Source organism: Mastigoproctus giganteus, chromosome 2 (genome assembly GCF_048544385.1).
Source record: "Mastigoproctus giganteus isolate SK-2022 chromosome 2, ASM4854438v1, whole genome shotgun sequence".
NCBI classification, from domain to species: Eukaryota; Metazoa; Arthropoda; class Arachnida; order Uropygi; family Thelyphonidae; genus Mastigoproctus; species Mastigoproctus giganteus.
Window position 1 is genome coordinate 85,404,870 of NC_143576.1, and position 20,300 is coordinate 85,425,169.

At 35.2% G+C, this 20,300-nt stretch overlaps 1 protein-coding gene across 1 annotated transcript in view; it reads left to right on the plus strand.

The window, feature by feature from the left end:
- LOC150089384 (band 4.1-like protein 4) overlaps window positions 1-20,300 on the plus strand; it is a 582,252-nt gene that overhangs the window by 347,127 nt on the left and 214,825 nt on the right. Inside the window, exons 6-8 of the mRNA XM_090389965.1 lie at window positions 587-707; window positions 12,742-12,829; window positions 19,455-19,543. Coding sequence (XP_090246091.1) covers window positions 587-707; window positions 12,742-12,829; window positions 19,455-19,543 — 298 coding nt within the window. The remainder of the gene's footprint in view (window positions 1-586; window positions 708-12,741; window positions 12,830-19,454; window positions 19,544-20,300) is intronic.

Genomic DNA, 20,300 nt, shown 5'->3' on the forward strand with positions numbered 1-20,300 from the left:
TATATAGGTATATATTAAAAGGTCGAAAATCACTGTGTTAGGTATTTCTTTTGGGGTGCCGTGAAAAAAATTATTGGGACAGTAAGGGTGCCATGAACCGAAAAAGTTTGGGAATTTCTGTTCTAATGAGCCCAAATGTGCGTTATAAAATTTGATGAAACAGACTGTTGATTAATGAATTCATTAATATAGGAGTGGTATATTCACAAAAGCGGATGCATGGCTTACCTTAATTGATAATAAATTTCAAATTATTAAAAGGAAATATTAGAAATTTGTGTCAATTTTAATTTAGATTCCTCTTAATTAAATCTATTTTGTCTTTAACAAAATTGGGCCAAGAGTTAGGTTAAAAGGTGCATTCTGTTTGAAATATTGCTATTATTACTATTTGCAGAAATGTTTTAACCTTGAACCTTTTTAAAAATAATCACTCATCAGCCTATGTATTTGCAATGTTGAGATAAACTTAAAAAATGTTAATTAAAATGAATAAATTGGGTATGATACCTTTTTAAACTCAGTATCTTTTATTTATAATTTCCCTTTTTAAATATCAGACTAAATGTTTCTTTTTTGCTCTCAGCTGAACTGGGAGATTATGATCCTCGACGTCACCAACCAGGTTATGTTTCAGAGTTCAGATTTTGTACAAACCAAACCCCTGAACTTGAAGCAAAGGCTGCTGAATTTCACAAAGGACTTGCGTAAGTTTTAGTTTTAATAGTAATTGAAACAATTTTTATTCCCCATTGCTCAAGTTAACTTAGTACAGTTTTTATTTTGGAATGTTTTTTCTGACACTATACAGCAGACCCTGTTATAACGCGGCTCGCTTTACACTTATCCGCTATAACGCTGTTCTTATATTATAACCCGTATCTGACTATAACACTGTCACAGATCACTATAACTCTTTTACAGATTGCATTTTTGGCATATTTAACGAAATCGTTTCATTTGATGGAGTTGATAGCTTGAAAATGAATAACAAAACAGCATTAAAAATGTTTCCCACGCCGACTTGAGAAATTTTCCCAAGCTCATCGAAATTTTCTCACACGCTAATTTAATTGCAGTACAGTGACTTGTTACGTAGTTCCGAGATCAACATTTTAAAAAAATGACCAAGTATATTCCTTGTAATATTTCTATTATATGCATTTATCCGAAGTCTAGTCATCACTCAGTACCGTATTAGACATCTTGCGAAACGGACAGTTGACTCGAACATTGTATCATAATTAATGCAACCAACGCAGTTACATTTTCGAAGAGTTAATAATGGCCGATAAGAATGAAAAAGCAACACCGTCTGAGCGAGCGCAGTACGAAGACTATAAATGTAAGAAAAAGACTGAATTTGAAAATTAAATTAGACATTTTGAAGCGAATCGATTCCGGTCAAAGACAAGCAAATGTGGGCCATAATTTAGGACTTGCAAGTTTAACTGTAAGAACAATTATAAAAAAAATAAAGAATTAATTTTAGCAGAGGGAAAGATAGCTGTTCCACCGCAAGCAACTAGGGCTAGGCCGGCTATTGGGATTGAAATGGAAAGACTTTAACTAATTTTATTGAAGATAATATCCAATGCAGAATTCAGTTAAGTTAAATATTATTAAAAAAAAAAAAAAAAAGAGAGAGGGAGAGAGAGAGAGAGAGAGAGATTAGCCAATATGATTATCTGAAGAAAACTCACCTAAAAAAATAAAAGTGGAACCATTTAAAACTAGTAAGGGCTGGTTGAATAGATTTAAAATCCAAGGAGAAGCAGCAAGTGCAGATTAAGGAGCCGAAACTTTCAAAAAAGAACTTGTTAAAATTATTGAAGAGAGGTATTATGTGTTTTACTTCTCAACAAGTTTTTAACATAGATGAAGCAGGACTTTTGTGGAAACGAATGCCTAAAAGAAGTTTCATATTGAAAGAAGAAAAAAACATGCCAGGTTTCAAAGCGGCGAAGGATCGGTTGACTTTATTCTTGGGTGGTAACGCTGCGGGGGATTTAAAATTAATACCCCTTTTAGTTTATTTGGAAGAGGGCCAAAGTTCAACCCAAAACCAACACATTTTTCTTGATTAAATTCATCAATTAAATTAAACCAATTTGGATCAATTAAATTCATGATTTTAATTGGAATTTTTAGTTTAATTTTGATACGTATGTAATGCAGAATATTTTATATGTACAAATATTTGAATATTAAATATTTTGACTGACATTTGTGCATCTTTTCACTACCGTTTATTATTGATTAGGAAATATTCTATGGCACCGACCGCAACTCACAAATACACATGTTACCTTATGGGAATGCGGCGCTCACTTAGCGCTCTGTTTTTACGGAACGAATTATCAGCGTTAAGCGGCGGTCACCTGTATCTGTGTCAGTTGTTAAGACATGCATCTGAATTTCATCCACAGAAATACACCAAATTCAGTGGCCATTCCATTTACTACTTCTCTCCCTTCTCTAGGTGTGCCTTTTCTAAATCGAATGCTTTTTTACCCTATTAATACACTGACATCACTGATGTCAGAATCTTAGTAGGGTAGGAAAGCATAGAGTTCTACAAAAGCATGCAGTTCTACAAGTAAATAGTTTTTTTTTTTTTTGCACATTTCCATTTTTATAAGAATGATTTCTCTCTCTATCATTTTTGTGACTTACACAGACTTAGGAAACGTACCTAACCCGTATACTTTGCATATTTCTTTCTACTCTAGCTTTTGATGAAGTTCAATTTCAACCTGGTGAGTTCTGTACACTGTGGATCTCGATAAAAATTCTTTAAATTTTTTTGTTGCAGAGGTTGAAAGTTTATATTTTGTTTGAATATTTCAATATGGACACTAAAATCATGTAAAGTGCAACCAGCATAGGTACTCATACTAAATGAATGGAAGAGGACAATTTCTGTTATGAGTTATGTTTTTTAATGAAACTACTTCCATCTAATCAGAAAAGCTAGTCATCAAGATGTGCACATTTAAAGATTTTGAAAATTCATGTGATTCAAGTGTCACATTAATGAGTCCTATTTGTGATTGTCTGAAGATTAATGTGTACTCATATTGTTGCCCAGTTATTTTTTTTCTTGGAATGTAGCTCTTTGCTGAAATTGTTTGTACCACCCCAATTGGAATGGTAACTGTCAGTTATCTTTGGTTTGGGAAACTAAGATGAGCAGTATAGTTTGGGCAACTGAGATGAGCAGTAGTTGAATCAACCGATAACTGAGATTCTGTCAGGAAAAAGTACATGGAGTTTGGCATACTGCAAGTGGAAATGGACATCGTTGAGATTAGAATTGAAACCAATATTTGTGAAGTTAACTATGAAGTGTTTGGGAGGTTAAGATCTTTTCACAGATAAGCTTACTCTATTAGTTTGACAATTCATGGTGTATTCAATAGTAAGAAAAAGTGTTCGGGACATGCTGTATGAAGTAATGAAATTTTTGGATATGGAATACACATGGTAAGAATATACCCAGATCCTTGACATAATGTGGCCTCAACAATGTCTCCCGCATGCACACTACTTGGACTCCCTCCAGTCACTATCTGGCAGAGTGGAGGTAGCAACATTATACACTAGCTGATCCTGATGCCACCCAAAGAGTTACCAATAGGTTGGGTCCGGTGTACTAACTAGCGGCTGGCCTGCGAACACTGTTTTAGAGCTGTACCCTCGAAATGTAAGGAAGATTGGATCTTGCCACAATGTCCATGGTATGTCAAAATGTCAAAAGTCATTAGTCATACTGCATGATGGAAGAGATGGGGAAAGGTTTACCGGAACTTAGCTCTGGAGACTAAACATGGGTTCCACCACTCAAGCCTCCAATAAGCAAAGTGGTGGTATTGCACCGGTTGATGAAGATAGATCTACCACCTAGTGATATGAAAATAGATGTGGTGAGGGATTTTTAAAAATGCTCCCCTGAGCCTTGCATTGACTCCAACCAAAGCCATACAATATGTGACTCCAGCTATGTTAGTCCATGCATTGAACATAAAACCATGTTTTATGTTCAATGCAACCCTCAACAGTATTTGTCTTGATATTTTCTAAGGGGAAAGTTAATATGCATCATAATATACAACAGAATAAAACACTTATGTAGACATTGTTTATAGGTAGAATTAAAATTTTTATTTGATATTTGGACTAGCCTTCTCCTTGAAGACTACCTTACCGATCGACCATTTGTCGTAAGAACAAATCAATCATACTCCGACATCTGTTATTTCTCCAGGGGAATAGCTCAAGGCTCACTTCTTGGACCTATCCTATTACATCGATGAATTTCTCTCTCTTCTTCCATCTTCTCACCTAGTAGCATATGTCGACGATATTTCCATCCTGGTCATGGATAAAGACCCTAATCAGCGTAAACTCAAAATCTCTGCCTTGCTCTCTGTGATGCATAGTTGGCTTCAAAAGAATCAGCTTATACTGAATCCAGAAAAATCAAAATATATGATGTTTAGAACAAAAAATAAACCACTAAATACAGATTTCCACATAACATACAAAAAATAAAAACACGAAAGGGTGAATGAAACCAAGTTTCTCGGAATCTGGCCAGATGATAAGCTAAGTTGGGAAAAACAAATGATAACCCTATGAAATAAAACTTCGTCACTAGCGGGAATACTTGCCTGGGCCTCTGCCTGGGTGTCTCCTTCCTTTCTCAGACTAGTATTTCTTTCTTTAATTCAGCTGCACCTCACCTATGGAATCATCTCACGTGGTACCACCAGCCAAGAAAACCTTGCAAGAATCAACTCCATTCTCAATCGATGCGTTCATTCAATTTTGGGCCTTCCCTGGAACACAGCTTAGTTCGAGATACAAGGAAGTGAGACTTCTAAGCATCTACCAGCTATTGCAGAAAGCCGAGGCGATCCTTGTTTACAGTGCTATGAAGACAGCAGACTTTCCCCCCCTCTCTTCAGATCCTTTTTCATAACCACAGATGAAGAAGAAATATCATACAGTCTAAGAAATGAAGCCAACCTGAAGATTCCGCTGTTCAGAAAAGCCATAGGTCAGAAAAGTATAAAATACAGAGGTGCTAAAACCTGGGACAAACTTCCTGCAAAAATCAAAAATGTCACTTCACTAAATCAATTCAAGAAACTACTAATTGAACACATCACCAGGGATATCTGATTCAAAGTACCTTCCACTCAACTCCTGGCTTTTTCAAAAACACCAACATGGAAATAATATACAAATGTTAAAGGAAGCAGTTGGCAAATAGTTTGTAAATTTCTGTGCATGTATCTCATCATTTTTCTTTTCTCTCATCATTTAATTGTAAAAACGTTCACATTGATATTATAAGTAGTGATGATTTTTGAAGTCTTCTGTAAAGAAATGTACAAAAAACTCCAATTTATTTGTCTTTCCTGTTGAAGATTACCTGTACAATTTCAGAACTGTATGTTTTTCAATTGTATATTTGTATATTCTTCGTTTTTTTAAGGGAACACCCCATAAAAAGCCATTGGCTTATGTGTTCTCCCTCCCTTTTTGCTGTTATCTCCCAAATAGTGTAACATAAAATAGGGATAAATAAATCATTATTATTAAAATTATTATTATTATTATTATTGAGGTATAGTATAATTTTGACAACTTAGCTGCAAAATATTCTAAGGCATTTCTTTGGCATTGTAGTTTTTTTCAAATTGTGTAATTACCAACACTGTAGAGCTGTAATTGTATACAGCTCTACATTGTTGGTATTCAGTTCAAGTGAATATGAAGTTTACATTAGTATTAAGTATAAAATATTCTGAAATGGAATGAGAATATTTTTGAGAGAAAATGATTAACATTTTATCTTCTTCTTATATGCTTCTTATCAAAACTGGCTTGAGCACAAAAATAACTTTTTCTGAGCCAGAAGTTTTGCCTGCCTGTATAGAATTGTGTGGTGTGACCTAGTTTAAAGCAAAGGTATAATGAGTGGAGAGTCTGTCTATAGAAGTCGCAATACCCAGTTACAATAGACTGTCTATAGAAGTCACAATCTATTGAAGAATGGGAAGAGTATGACAAGTCTCTACATGCAGATGGAAAGGGCAAGCAAGTGTGACTGTTATTATGGGTGATTTTATTTTTCTCCTAATTGATTAGAATAAATGGGAGGGAAATTCACCATGGGGAACCAAATTTTTAAATAAACTAGATGATTATTATATGTACCAGCATGTTAGAGAAAATACAAGAGAATAGAAATAGAGAATAGAGAAATAGAATAGTGTGGATGTCATCATTATTCACGAATCAGAAAATATCATAGGGATTACAGTACAGGAACCCTTTGCAGATAGTGAACATTCAGTTATTATTTGGAAGATGAAGAAAGATGTTGCAGCAATTAAAGGAAAAGGCATGAGTTTTAATTTCAGAAGAGTCATCTATGACAGTTGCTACATAAACTGCCGCCATTATCAACCCACTGCAGGATGGAAGCCTCCTCAACAATTCATGTTGAGTGAAATGGACCACAATCTACCACGCTGGTCCAGTGCGGGTTGGTAGATTGACCGCATTTAGCAGTCAGGGGCTTGAATCCAGTCTACTCAAGGAGCATGCACTCCCGCACTCCCGCTCCTGACCACTTGGCTATGGAGGCCCAAGTCTCTACCTAGCATCTATTAAATGAGCAGATTGCAGAGAGATGGTCAATATGTTAGAATTGTCGAATACCTTTAAAGCAGTAATTACAAGGCCATGAATGCATAAATACTATTAAGAAAATATTGCAAGAGGTGGATGCCAAGATGGATGAATACAGAGTTGACCAGTCTGCAAAGCAGAAAATGATGGCATTGGAAAGTTACAGCGAAAAAAAAAAAAAAAAAAAGTACTGAAGATAAAAAGAGCGATAAAAAGTACTGATGGCTATAATACAGTGTTTCTCAACCTGTGTGCTGTGGTACATTAGTGTGTGTGTGTGTGTGCTGTGAGTATGCTTCAAGTGTGCTGTGGAAAATGTAAAAAAAAAAAAAAAAAAGAATAAATCCAAGTTTTATGATATAAATTAATTACCGTATTTCCCCATGTATAAGACGCACCTTTTTTCAAAAAATTTTGGGGTTAAAAAACTGGGTGCGTCTTATACAGTGGTTGTAGATTTTTTTTTACTTGCATTTCGCGCTTGTTGTCGTTGCGCTCATTGTTTCGCACTTGTTACCGTTATATTAAGTTACGTTTTGCCACGTTCTGCCCAGAAATGGCTCAGAAAAGATTTTTGTACAGTGCTGAATTCAAGTTATGAGGAGTTGTATTAATTTTATGATGAATAAAACTTGAGTTCAATAACTTTATGTAATACATTTTTTTTCAAATTTCGGGCCCCAAAATTAAGGTGCGAAGAATACATGGGGAAATACGGTAACTAAAAAGTTTTAGGGCTAAAAGCCTCAGACTATGGAAATTATTCAAAACTGATTCAAACAAAAAATTCATTTATTTATGCTGCACCAATCCAATCAGCTTCTGGTGGTCAATGTGATGTCACATTTTGATTCCTAGTACTAGATCTATTCATGTTTATTTGGCCATTCTTATCACTTTGAGTCTCTTCCAACTGCATTTTGCAGTTAGAAGAGACTCAAAGTGATAAGAATGGCCAAAAAGAGACTGTGCATTTTGCAGTTGTATAAGTGCAACTTTTAAGCAGTATAGTAAGAAATTTCCATTGTGTTTTAAAAATACTTTTTGTTTTTATATCTCTAAAATGTCATTTTCTGTTAATTCATGTAGAACAGGTATTTTCAGTGAACTATATTAGTACATTCTAGGAGTAACTTTAATTTTTTTTATAAATTATTAGCAATGGATAAATTTTTAGTGAAAGGAAATTGGAAGAGGCAACTTAATAACAACAAGCTTGGAGAAAATGACAAAAACAAGCAGCCATCAAGAGCCTGCAGGCCTCTTTTAGAAAACAAGGTACAGAATTTTATAACATGGCTAAAATATCTGATAAAGCACAAGAAGTAGTCAAACTGGTGAAAAAAAAAAAAAAAAAAAAAGAAGAAATTTCATCTGATTTCAGAAAGTCTGATTTTTTTTTACCAGCATGTTGGTTATCGTGAAAAGCATTTTGGAAGAGGAAGCTGAAGAAAATAAAATTAGCATTAGTAGAGGCATATGATGCAAGAAAGCAAGCTTATGCAGCATCAGCCAAAAAAAAAAAAAAAAAAACCCTCTCCCATTTCACCCCTCTGTTTGTTCGAAATACCTGTCCAGCTCAACCTTAAATTTATTAGGCTATCAGCTTCCACAACAAAATATAGAAGTCTGTTCCAGCAATCAACTATCGGCTGTCTAAAGGCAATCTTCTGCACATTTATCCTAGAACTGTCTTTCCTCAGTTTGAATTTATGCACTCTCAGGTGATTATACTGAGCAAGAGGAAGAATCCCATCGGCATTGAGCATGCTCAAACCATTCAAGGCTTTATACACCTCTATCAGATTACCTCGCCGGTGTCTAGTCTCCAGACACTGTAATTTGCAAAACTTAAGCCTTTCTTCGTAAGAGCAACCCTTTGTTCCATTCACTAATCTTGTTGCCCTTCTCTGTACTCATTCCAGCAGCCCTACATCCTTCTTGAAATGAGGCCTCCAGACCTGTATACAGTACTCAAGGTGTGACCTGACCATTGCCTTATACAAGTGAATAATCACCTCCTTATCCCTGCTAGAAAAATTCCTGTATATCATTGACAAGACACCATGATCTAATCTTGCAGCCCGTCTTCACTGCTCAGAGAATTTCGTATCTGCCTGCACAATTACCCCATGGTCCTTTTCATTCTCTACCACTGTCAGTGTAGGCGCCTCCGTAGCCAGGTGGGAAGGAGCAGCAGTGCGTAGCACACGCTTCTTGATTAGACCGTGGTTCGAGCCCATCACCACCAAATATGGAAGATGCGGAAAGGTCAGTGAATGACCACTACATTTCTCAGAGCAATATGGCCTTAGTTGCTAATGCTACTGCAAATAACATAACATAACTGTCAGTGTAGTACCACAGAGTTGATACGTTGCTCTGGGGTTGCTGTTTCCCATATGTAGTACTTTACATTTGTCAATGTTAAACTTCATTTGCCACTCTCAGCCCATCTGCTCAACCTTTCCAGATCCTGTTGCAGCAGCATAGCATCAGTAGTGTCCTTAACAATCCTACCAACCTTTGTATCGTCTGCAAACTTGGACGTTAAGCTTGATATTCCATCATCAATATCATTTATAAATACAGAAAACAATAATGGACCCAATACTGAACCCTGAGGGACTCCATTAATAACATTAGTCCACGCTGAGCAGTGTCCATTGAAAATAAATGATGACAGTACCACTTTCGAACAGCACAATTAGCAGGGGTATAAAAGAAATGTCCGATGATATTGAAGAACAATTTGTTCAACCTATTAATAATTTTCGGCAACTGTTTACATTGCAAATCGATGAATCTACAGATATCATTGGGAAAAGCCAATTAATAGGAATTGTCACATTTATCAAAAATGACACAATTATTAATTTTTTTCTTTCTGTTGTTGTTGTGAAGAACTCACTGAAAGAACAGCCAGCTAAGATATTTCTGAAGTAATGAATAATTATTTGCAAAAGTGTGGTATAATGTGGATGTCATGTGTCAGCATTTGTACCGACAGTGTTCCCATAATGACAGGAGCACTAAAAGGATTTGAAGAATTAATAAAATGGCACAAATGAAATATTATTATAACACACTGTTTTATACACAGAGAAGTTCTAGTAGTGAAGACTGACATACCTGGTTTAAAATTTGTACTTCATCAAGAGGTTGAAATGGTCAATTATATCAAAACTAGACTACAAAAAATATGTATTTTCGAAAAATTATGCATGGAACTGGAGTGCGATATTTTTTTTAATAATGCATACTGAAGTTCATTGGCTATTGAAAGAAAATGTACTTATGCATATGTACGAGTTGCTTGAGAAAATGCTCATATTTTTTTCACTGGAGCAATCAGAATTGTGATTATTTAAATGATGAAATTTGTTGCTGTAAATTAGCTTTTTAGCAGATTTATTTGCACAGCTTAATAAAAAGTTGTTTGTCTTTAAAAGAAAAGTTGAGTAGATGGAAAAAATACGTTAATAAAAAAATCTGGAAATGTTTCTCTTGACTGCCAAAACTAATTATACTAAAATAATTAATTTAATAAGTGAAACTTTAGAGCTGCTAAAGACAAAAATTCAGCATTACTTCCCATCCCTTGATACCAAAAAAATATTTGTGGTTAAGAGACCCATTTGCAACAAGAAACCTTCGAAGTCAATCTGCAAGAGGATGAAGAATTGGCAGAGATCTGTAGTGACCATTCATTAGAAATTCACTCTAATAACACTAATATTATCAAATTTTGGATTAAATTTCAAATTCAAATTGTGTGCTTCCCATAAAACCAAATTGTGTCACTGATTAAAATGTTATAATTGTATATTCTTTAATTATCTTAATTTTTTATATATTTTCTTTTAAATTTGATGTATGTTCAAAAAATTTCTTTTAAATTTAATGTAAATCATCTGTGTTCAACAAAGATGTATTAAAACCATTTAAAACAAATAATAAGTGGACTATTAAATATACCCAACAGAAATAACTTCCCATTTGTGAATATATGAGTATAGTAGTGAATGTAGTGTGCCATAAAATTTTAGTGTCTTTAGAAATGTGCTGCAGCAATGAAAAGGTTGAGAAACATGCTATAACAGCTATAAATTCATCTGTAATACTGCCACAGAGAATGTTACATTGCCGAAGCTTACTATCAGAAATCTGATAGTAAGATACTGGCCAAGAGAGGAAAGAATGGTATTCAACGAGTTTCCCATGTATATAAATACAAAGAAGAACAAAACGAATCAGATTGGACCTGTGTGAACAGGGCGTGAGAAAGCCCTAGATAACCTAGCTGATGTTGATGATGAACTGAATGAGTAATGTGCATCGATCTGTCGAAAGGAGTTGCTGTGTGACGAGGCTGAGATATATGAACTTAATGATTTGAAAATTACACATGAATGTTTATTAGAAAAACTTTTCAGCCTAAAAGCAAATAAGGCTCCTGGAGTTGATGATATATAATCAATAATATTGAGGGAGGCGGCAAGAGACATAGAACAATTGAGGTTAACCATGAGGGTACCATCGGACTTGGGAAAGATGCCTTTGGATTGGAGAAGTGCCAGTGTATTATCAATACATGTAAAGGTATTTCTAAGAGTAAAGTCGGTAACATGGGACCAACCAATTAATCTGACTTCAGTGGTAGGAGAAAATCTTGGAGGCAATGATAAAGAGTGCAATTCTGGGACTTTTAGATAAAAATGGCATTCTAAAGGACATGCAATATGGTTTTCCTAAGAAAAAATCATGTTTAACTAACCTGGTTAGCTGTTATGACATAGGTACCTATGGCCTAGTTTATTTGATTTTAGCAAGGCATTTGACTGAAATCTTCATGAAAGTTACTGTATAAGCTGGAACATGTTGGGATTACTGGCAAGGTTCTAAGATGGATTGAAAGGTGGCAGAGGGTTGTGATTAATGGATATTCTTCATATTAGCATAACTTCAGAAGTGGGCTCCCTCAAGGATCAGTTCTCCGATCACTATTGTTTTTGATTTTTATAAACCACATCGACAAAGGGATAGAGGGTGTGATATCAAACTTTGCAGATGATTTAAGTTTTGGGAGAGTCATTAATGATTAGCGCCAAGCAGCACTCATAATTCAAGTCATCCTGCCAAGCAGGATGACTTGAATAGGCTTCAAGGATGGTCAGAAAAGTAAGTGGCAATTGTGTTTTAATGCATCTTACATTTGGAGAATAGCATACCTAAAATAACTAATACCCTTGATAGGGCTGAATTAAAAACAGTAGAGGAAGAAAGGGTTGTAGAAGTTATTATACGGGCAGACATGAAGTCCTCTGTGCAGTGTAAACAGGGAGCCAGTAAAACTCATGGTACCCTATTGACGATATGTATAATAATAAATAGCCTGTAGAAATAGGGAGGTCATAATCACACTTTATAAGGCAATTATAAGATTTTGCTTGGAATACTTGCAAGACTGGCAACCTGTATGGTGAGATCAGCAAAAGGGCAACTGTACGAGAAAAAACTTTATCTGGGCTACAGAGCTTAGCAGCCAAGCAACTTGGAGCTGACATGATTGAGGTCTGTAAGGCTCTGAAAGGGGTTAGTAAAATGAATGAAGGTAAAATTTTCACTGTTATAAAGAATTCCAGAACTGGGGGCCATAAATTCAAATTACAGGAGAAAAGGTTTAGACTAGACTGTATGAAGTTTTCTTTTAGTCAGTGAGTTTTTGATTACTGTAACAAGCTGCCTCTTCAGGTGGTTGAGTCTGAATGTTTAATGAAATTCAAAGGTCAATTGGATAGTTACCTATGTGAAGAGGAAAGCACATAATTAGTAACTTATTTCTTTTTGGCCAGTGCCGCAAAAGCCTGTAGTTCCCTTCCTTGTACTATATAGTCACTACTAATACTATAGTGAATGATTTTTATCAAAAGCCAGTACAAAACTTAAAAATAAGAAAATAAAGTAAATCAATATTTTTAAATTGGCAATAAATGAAATATCATTGATAGCATGGTAAGAATTTCAATTTTTTAGTGGTCAAGTTCCGGCAACAGCTGAGCTTCATTTCTTGGATCGAGTTAAATGGTTAGATATGTATGGTGTGGATCTCCATCCTGTATTGGTGAGTTTCCATCTCAAAGTAGCAAAATCTATATTTTGATTATCATTGTTGTTATTTTCAGTTGAGCAAAAACAAATACTTCTAAATATGCTGTGAAAGAAAAGGGTTTTTTTTTTTTTTTGAAAATTGTGTGTTATTTACCTATAGCATAGCATTTGTATATGCAGAATGACTCACAAATTAGTAAGTACATTGAAAATTTAAGAAAACCTTTATTAAATTATTAATAAAGGTTTCATTAATAATTTCAATTAATAATTATTTGTTAATTAAATTTAAACATGTAACATAGGCATTAGCTTAAATATCGATTATGATAATTTGAAGCTAGTGATTAATGGGTCTGTTTTGTTTATTTTTTTTTAATACATGTCTCTATTTGCAAGTGATATATCCCATTTAATACTACTGAAATGTTCCAATTATAAATTGCTTAAGTCTAGAAATGTCTTAGGTTCGTTTGTATGCAGCTTATTCTTGACTGATACCACAAAACATAATAAAAGTCATTGAAGCTAACCTACCTTCTAAAGTTGATGAGTACACCCAGTACAGCTAATCAAAATGCATTTTGACCTCAACTGTGATTCAGTGCATGCAGGATCCAGGTGTTAAATTCTGCTGATCATAGTGAGTATTTCAGTGTTTTAGAATTTTGGTCTAAAACCTTTTCCACAGAATGGCATAATGAAGTAGCCTCCACAGAATCTAGATTTCTGTAATGTTCAGTCTCATACCACATGAATATTAAGATAGTTTATTTAGCTGTTAACTAATTCTCTATAATTATGGTAACATTTCGGGAACCTTGCCAGAACACATCCTTAGACCATACATATGCATTTGCCTGCCTCACACTTGCCAAATGTCTCACTTCTGACTGCATGTTCTTTGGAATTGAAATTTGGAAAGCAGAAGGCTGGCAAAAGCCTATGCATGGTCTGAGGATGGGTTTTAGCAAGGTTCCTGAAATGGTGCCTTAATGTATGGTGATTTAGTTAATAGCTAAATAAACTATTTTTTATATATTCACATGGTATAAGAGTGATCTTTATAGAAATCTAGATTCCATGGAAAACCAACACATAATGTCCTCTTCCAGTTATTAAAAGTACCCTCCATTTTGCATGAGAAGATATCGTTGTGTTTATCTTTTAATACCAGACAACCAGAATTTCAAATTTTAACATTAGTTGATAATTTCACTTAGTACAATAACTGTCAACAAAAAAGAAAGGTCTAGTTATATCAATAGAATAATTCAAACTAAGATTTGGACCTTAAGAGGATTCATCTCTTGTACAACTCTTACATGAGTGCATCTGAGTTCTGCAGCTGTGATGATTGTGCAATGCAGCTGCACCAATCTCAATCCAGTTGAGCACTTGTGGTGGTATCTTAATCCATTTGAGCAGCTGTGTGATGAGGTGGAATGAACTCTTTGGATAGGAGATCCACAATCATCAACATGGACCAGCATCCCTGTGGCACACTTTTAACAACTTATTGAAACCAGACTAGGGTGAATCCGTGCTGTTCTATGAGCTAAAGGGGGGGGTGACCTACTTGCTATTAGATAGGTTTACCTCATTGGCCAATCTGTGTATTCTGTATAATAGAATCCTGCATGGGTCCACTATATATTATTATTATTAGTATTATTATTAGCCATACGGTGCAAGGAAGCCTAAAGCTTATGCTGCACCAGCAAAAAAAAAAAAAAAAAAAATTCCGAGTTACCCTGAGAGAGAGAGAGAGAGAGAGAGAGAGAGAGAGAGAGAGAGAGAGAGAGAGAGAAGTAGAAAGGAATATACACCTGCAGTAACTTTTTTATTATTTTTTTTAAGAACGCCAAATGTGAGAGGTATGAGAACCTATAGTACTTAGTACTGTGCTTGGGTTGGAGGTTGAGAAGACAAAAGAAGATATTGGTTGACATTGGACTTGAACTTCTGTAGACTGTAATTTTCAGGATATACTTATGAAGGAAGGTCGTTCCAGAAAACAGCAGCTGAATGAATAAACGAGGAAGATAAAAAGTTGGTTATGTGATTTTGAAGTTGGACAGTAAATGGATGTTGGCTGGTGGCGGCACGTGTTCGGACTGTTTTGAGAGAGAGCGGGAATTATAGAAGCCAATTCAGAAGAACAGTGCCCATGGAAGTATCTGTAGAAAAGGCATGCAGCAGAAACAGCACATCTATGAGAAAGCGAGTGGAGAGACTGTTAGAGATGACTCATTAATTAACCTAACTGCCCTCTTCTTTATGGAATCTAGAAGCCTGAGAGAAGTTTTGGGAGTACGGCCAAAGATGTGGGAACAATATTCCATGGTATGGGGGATTTGCGATTTGTTCAAAGTGAACAGCTGTTTGGAAGAAAAGTAACGCCGAAAGTGAAAGAGAAAACCATGTTTTTTTGATGCAGAGAAAGCAATATTTGTAATGTACTTGTGCCAAGAGAGTTTAGACATCAGGGTAATCCCCAAAAGAGATATTTCATCTTGCCTGGAAATTGGAGTGTCACCAAAGATAAACATAGGAGCAGAAGAATCCTTTTTGCGAGATAGGAGACAAGACGATGTTACGAACAGTAAATTCTAAGTGGGAAGCATTCAAGGAATTAATCGTGGAAGCTACTAAAAGTTTCATACCTATTAAGAAATATTGTTCAAGGTTTAGGCCTAAATGGTAATCAAATGAACTAATGAGACTCGTGACAGAGAAGAAAAATGCATGGGATGCATATAAATTATCAAGTGACTCAGAAGCCTATGGCAGATGTAAGCTAGTTTGTAATCAGGTTACAAAGGAGGTTAGGCAGGCGAAGGCAGATTACGAGACATCTTTGGCAAAAGATGCTAAGAAAAACAGCAAGGATTTCTTTACTTATAAATGCTAAAAGTAAGGGGATGAATCTGATTGGTCCACTTGGTATCGATGGTTCGACTGTTGATGATCCTGCTGAGATAGCAAACAAACTGAATGAGTATTTTTGCATCTACATTCACATATGAGGAGTTATTAAGGTTTGAAAATGGCAGAAGGTTATCAAATTGTAGCAGAGTGCTTAATGATTTTTTAATAACTGAGAGCAAAGTGGAGGAGAAATTGTTGAAGTTAAACATAAGAAAGGCACCTGGGTTGGATGGGATCTATCCAGTTATATTAAAGGAGGTGGCAAAGCAACTAAGCAAACCCTTAGCCATAATTATGAGAGCATCCTTGGACTCAGAGGAAGTCCCCACGGACTGGAGATGTGCAAATGTGTCCCGAGTGACACGAAGGGTGACACGAGTAATTACAGATCGGTTAGTTTAACTTCTGTTCCGGGTAAAATAATGGAGTCACTGGTTAAAGATGCATTGCAGGATCATCTAGACAAGACTGCAGCAATAATTCAGACGCAGCATGGGTTTGTTAAGGGAAAGTCTTGTCTGACAAATTTGATAGGATATTATGATGTGGTTACAAAGGAACTGGATGCAAAAAATAATTTTGATATCATATATTTGGATTTCAGGAAAGCTTTTGACACTGTTGCATATGGAAGACTATTGTACAAATTGGATCAGAATGGTATTAACGGTAAGTTGCTACAATAGATAAAAGGATGGTTGAGTTGGAGAAGACAGAGGGTGGTAATCAATGGGTGCTGCTCTTCGTGGACTAATGTTATTAGTGGAGTACCACAGGGTTCAGTGTTGGGTCCACTGTTGTTTGTATATTTATCAATGATATCGATGAAGGTATATCAGACTTTGTGTCGAAGTTTACAGATGATACAAAGGTTGGCAGGGTTGTTAATGTCAGTAATAGCAGTGTGCTACTGCAACAGGATCTAGAAAATTTGGGCAGATGGGCTGAGAAGTGGCAACTGAAGTTTAAAATTGACAAATGCAAAGTACTGCATATGGGTAGAAGTAATCCCAGAGAAATGTACCAGCTGTGTGGTACTACACTTAAGGTTGTAGAAAATGAAAAAGATCTGGGACTAATTGTGCAGTCAGATATGAAGTTTTCTGAGCAATGCAGACAGGCTGCCAGGCAGGTCATGGGGTTTTGTCATTGATATACAGGAATTTTGCTAGCAGGGAAAAGGAGGTGATTTTCCTCTGTATAAAGCAATGGTCAGGCCACGTCTTGAGTATCGCATACAGGTCTGGACGCCTCATTTTAGGAAGGATGTAGATTTGCTTGAGGGTGTACGGAGAAGGGCAATAAGATTGGTGAGGGGAATGAATTGATCCTGTTATCAAGGCAGGCTTAAGTTCTTCAAATTGCAGCAGCTGGAGACTAGGCACCTGCGAGGTGATCTGATTGAGTTGTATAAGGGCTTGAATGGGTTGAGCCCGCTGAATTCTCATGGGATTCTTCCATTTGTTCAGATTACGAACGTAAGGAGTCATAAATTCAAATTTAGGAAAGACAGATGTAGAATAGATGTGCAGAAATTTGCCTTTTGGTAGTGGGTGGTTAATTGCTGGAACAGACTTCCATTTGTCGTTGTGGAAGTTGATAGGTTAAATAAATTTAAGGAGGAACTGGACAAACATTTAGAGGAAATTGTTTTGTATTTTTTTTTTTTGGCTGGTGCTGCATAAGCTCATACACTTGCTTTCTTGCATCACATGCCACTGGTTGATCCATGTTCTTTAAAATATTAATAGTAGTACTACTATTTTAAAGAACATGGATTAACCAGTCGGGTGTTATACTTTCATGGGCTGAAGGCAAAATGGACTTTGGCGGCTCCCCCATCTAAAGAAAAAAAGTAATTAAGAACATTTTCAATTTCATTTTATTGTGACCACAAAACAAAAAAATTATATGACATAAGAACTAAATATAAAATTTTATCAAAAATCAGTAAAGCCATTTCTGAAAAAAAACTTAATTTTCAAATTAATCTTCAAGTAAAGTTCATTGACTTTGGCAGGTAGAAAGTTCAGTTTCAGATAAAAATCACTTAAAAATATTAGTAAACAATAGCAATGAGTTTTTGAAACAGTGATTTTGGGCTCCACCCCCGCTGATCAGGGATGTAAGCAGGTATCTTTTTTGCCTATAGGATAACGCACACACTGGTATCAATGCATTTAAGACCAACAGTGATCACAAAACAGCGTTTAGGTGCTTTATCGAAGATGGAAAAGCTAAGAAGATGGATGCCTCTGAGTCTAATGATCATTCAGGCAGAAGCAAAAAGTATTTATGAAGATATTAAGGATAAGTATGGTGAATCCCAAGCCAAGTTCGTGGGTAGCAATGGATAGTTAAATAGGTTGAGCATTGCGCAATGGATAGTTAAATAGGTTGAGCATTGCGCTTGTTTCAACAACATTAAAGCAAAATTTTTGTAATTTTGTACACTTTTGAAATTTTTCCTGCGCATGAGATAAAAATATTGAATAAATAATTCTATTTACATGTTTGTCGAACATTTCTTTTTTGCTTCAATTAAATTTAGTCAGCATAGTTGCTAGTGCTGCGTAAGCCTTTAGGGAAATTCTGACGTACGTAAAATTTGACTTGCATAGCGTTTCGCAGAATGCAATCCCTACATAAATTGAGGAGTGTCTGTATCTTTATATCCTTCACATTTTATAGTATGCTGATTTGGGATATATTATTATTATTAGCTATATGGTGCAAGGAAGCCTGAGGCTTCCTTGCACCAGCTGCACCAGCCAAAAAAATTCCCGAGTTACCTCAGCTGAGAGAGAGAGAGAGAGAGAGAGAGAGAGAGAGAGAGAGAGAGAGAGAGAGAGAGAGAGAGAGAGACAAAAGTAGAAGGAAATCACAAAAAAAAAAGAGAAGAATGATGATATACAGCTCAGGACCCTGGGTGTGCCAAGCCCATACTCACCATTGCCTTGTTTACGATTATTGCAATTAAATATGATTGAAAATCAGGATACAATTCAAGGAAATGCAAACCAAGGTGACCCAGTGATTTAAAAAAAAAAAAAAAAAAATTATTGATTATTTAAAAAATGAATCATCATTAATAAATTGTTATTGTTGTGCAATTTGCATGCAGAGTTTTAATTATAGTGGTTCTTTCATTCAGTAGTTGTAGAAGAATAAGGGAAATTTACCTTTATGACACATGGCCGTAAAGCAGTGTCTGCTTCGGGAAGGAAAATCATTTTTCATAATTTACGTTAAACTTTTTTGACTAATTTTTAATTAATTTTTTAAATTGTTTTTTAATTGTTTGCAATTGATTTTTTACTGTGATCATTTTGCGTTAATCTTTTATTCATTTTAATTTCTGGAGGGTATCATACGGAATTGTTCTACGTATCATATTGTGGTAAATATCTCATATTCTTCTACAAATATTGATATCAACCTAGAATGTATTGACCATCATAACTCTGTTACATACTATCAGATATTTTATTCAGTAGTGGACAATGTAAGGTAGTTCATTTATTTTTTTAATTTATTTTTATTTATTTATGTTTATTTTCAACAATTTGCAAATTTTTCTTTCCACTCTACAAAAAAAAAAAGGGTATTAGGAAGATTCATTGTATTTAAATTTTATTTTTCTTTTGTTTGATTTCTTTAATTTTCATTTAAATTTTTATTTAAAAAATTTTTTTTATTAAAAATAGGGAGAAGACAATATTGAATATTTCTTAGGCCTTACACCTAGTGGGGTTCTAGTACTCAGAAATAAATCAAAAGTTGGAAACTATTTTTGGCAAGTAGAGAAGCTTTTTTCAGTAAATTCATAATAAAAGTATTTTGTTATAAAAGGATTTAAGTTACTAATATATGTCTTTATTATGATTTCTGGAAAGAATCTTTATGAAAGTTTTAATAAACAGTGTAAAATAAATCCATTTGAAGCATGCCAAAAGTGTTGGGTGTGAGAAGATAAAAGGCAGAGCACAGGATTATTGTGGTACAAACACAAAACAAATGCCGAAATGAAGTGTATATCCAGCATTGTTCAGATGGACTTATTGTGCACAAGATAGATTAGATACCTGATATCACAGATATAAGGAGGCTATAATGCCTGTCACCTATCCTGACTGGACTAAGAAATGTAGAGACAGATCACCCAAGGTGAAGAATCAGTAGAGATCATGTTTTTGAGTGAATATAAACTGAAGGAAGGCAATAATGTTTGTTTAGGGTACTGGGAAAGGGCTGACACAATGGAACTCTGCAAGACTTTTGGCAAGAAATATTAGGTCGTTCCAGTAGTGTACAAAATATTTAGAAAGGACAGGGAAGAAAGAATGGAACCCTGCCATCTGTCACAATACTGTACAGGTATACATTTGTAGGTAGAAAGAATCTGTTTCATACAGATGGAATACACTTGAACAAAGGAAGTGCAAGGGGTTTTTGCTGATATCATTGAGGTTACCTTAAGGGGTTCAGGGAAACTGTTACTTAGGGGATAGGGATAACATAGATATGCATTTATCTGATGATATGGGTCAAAA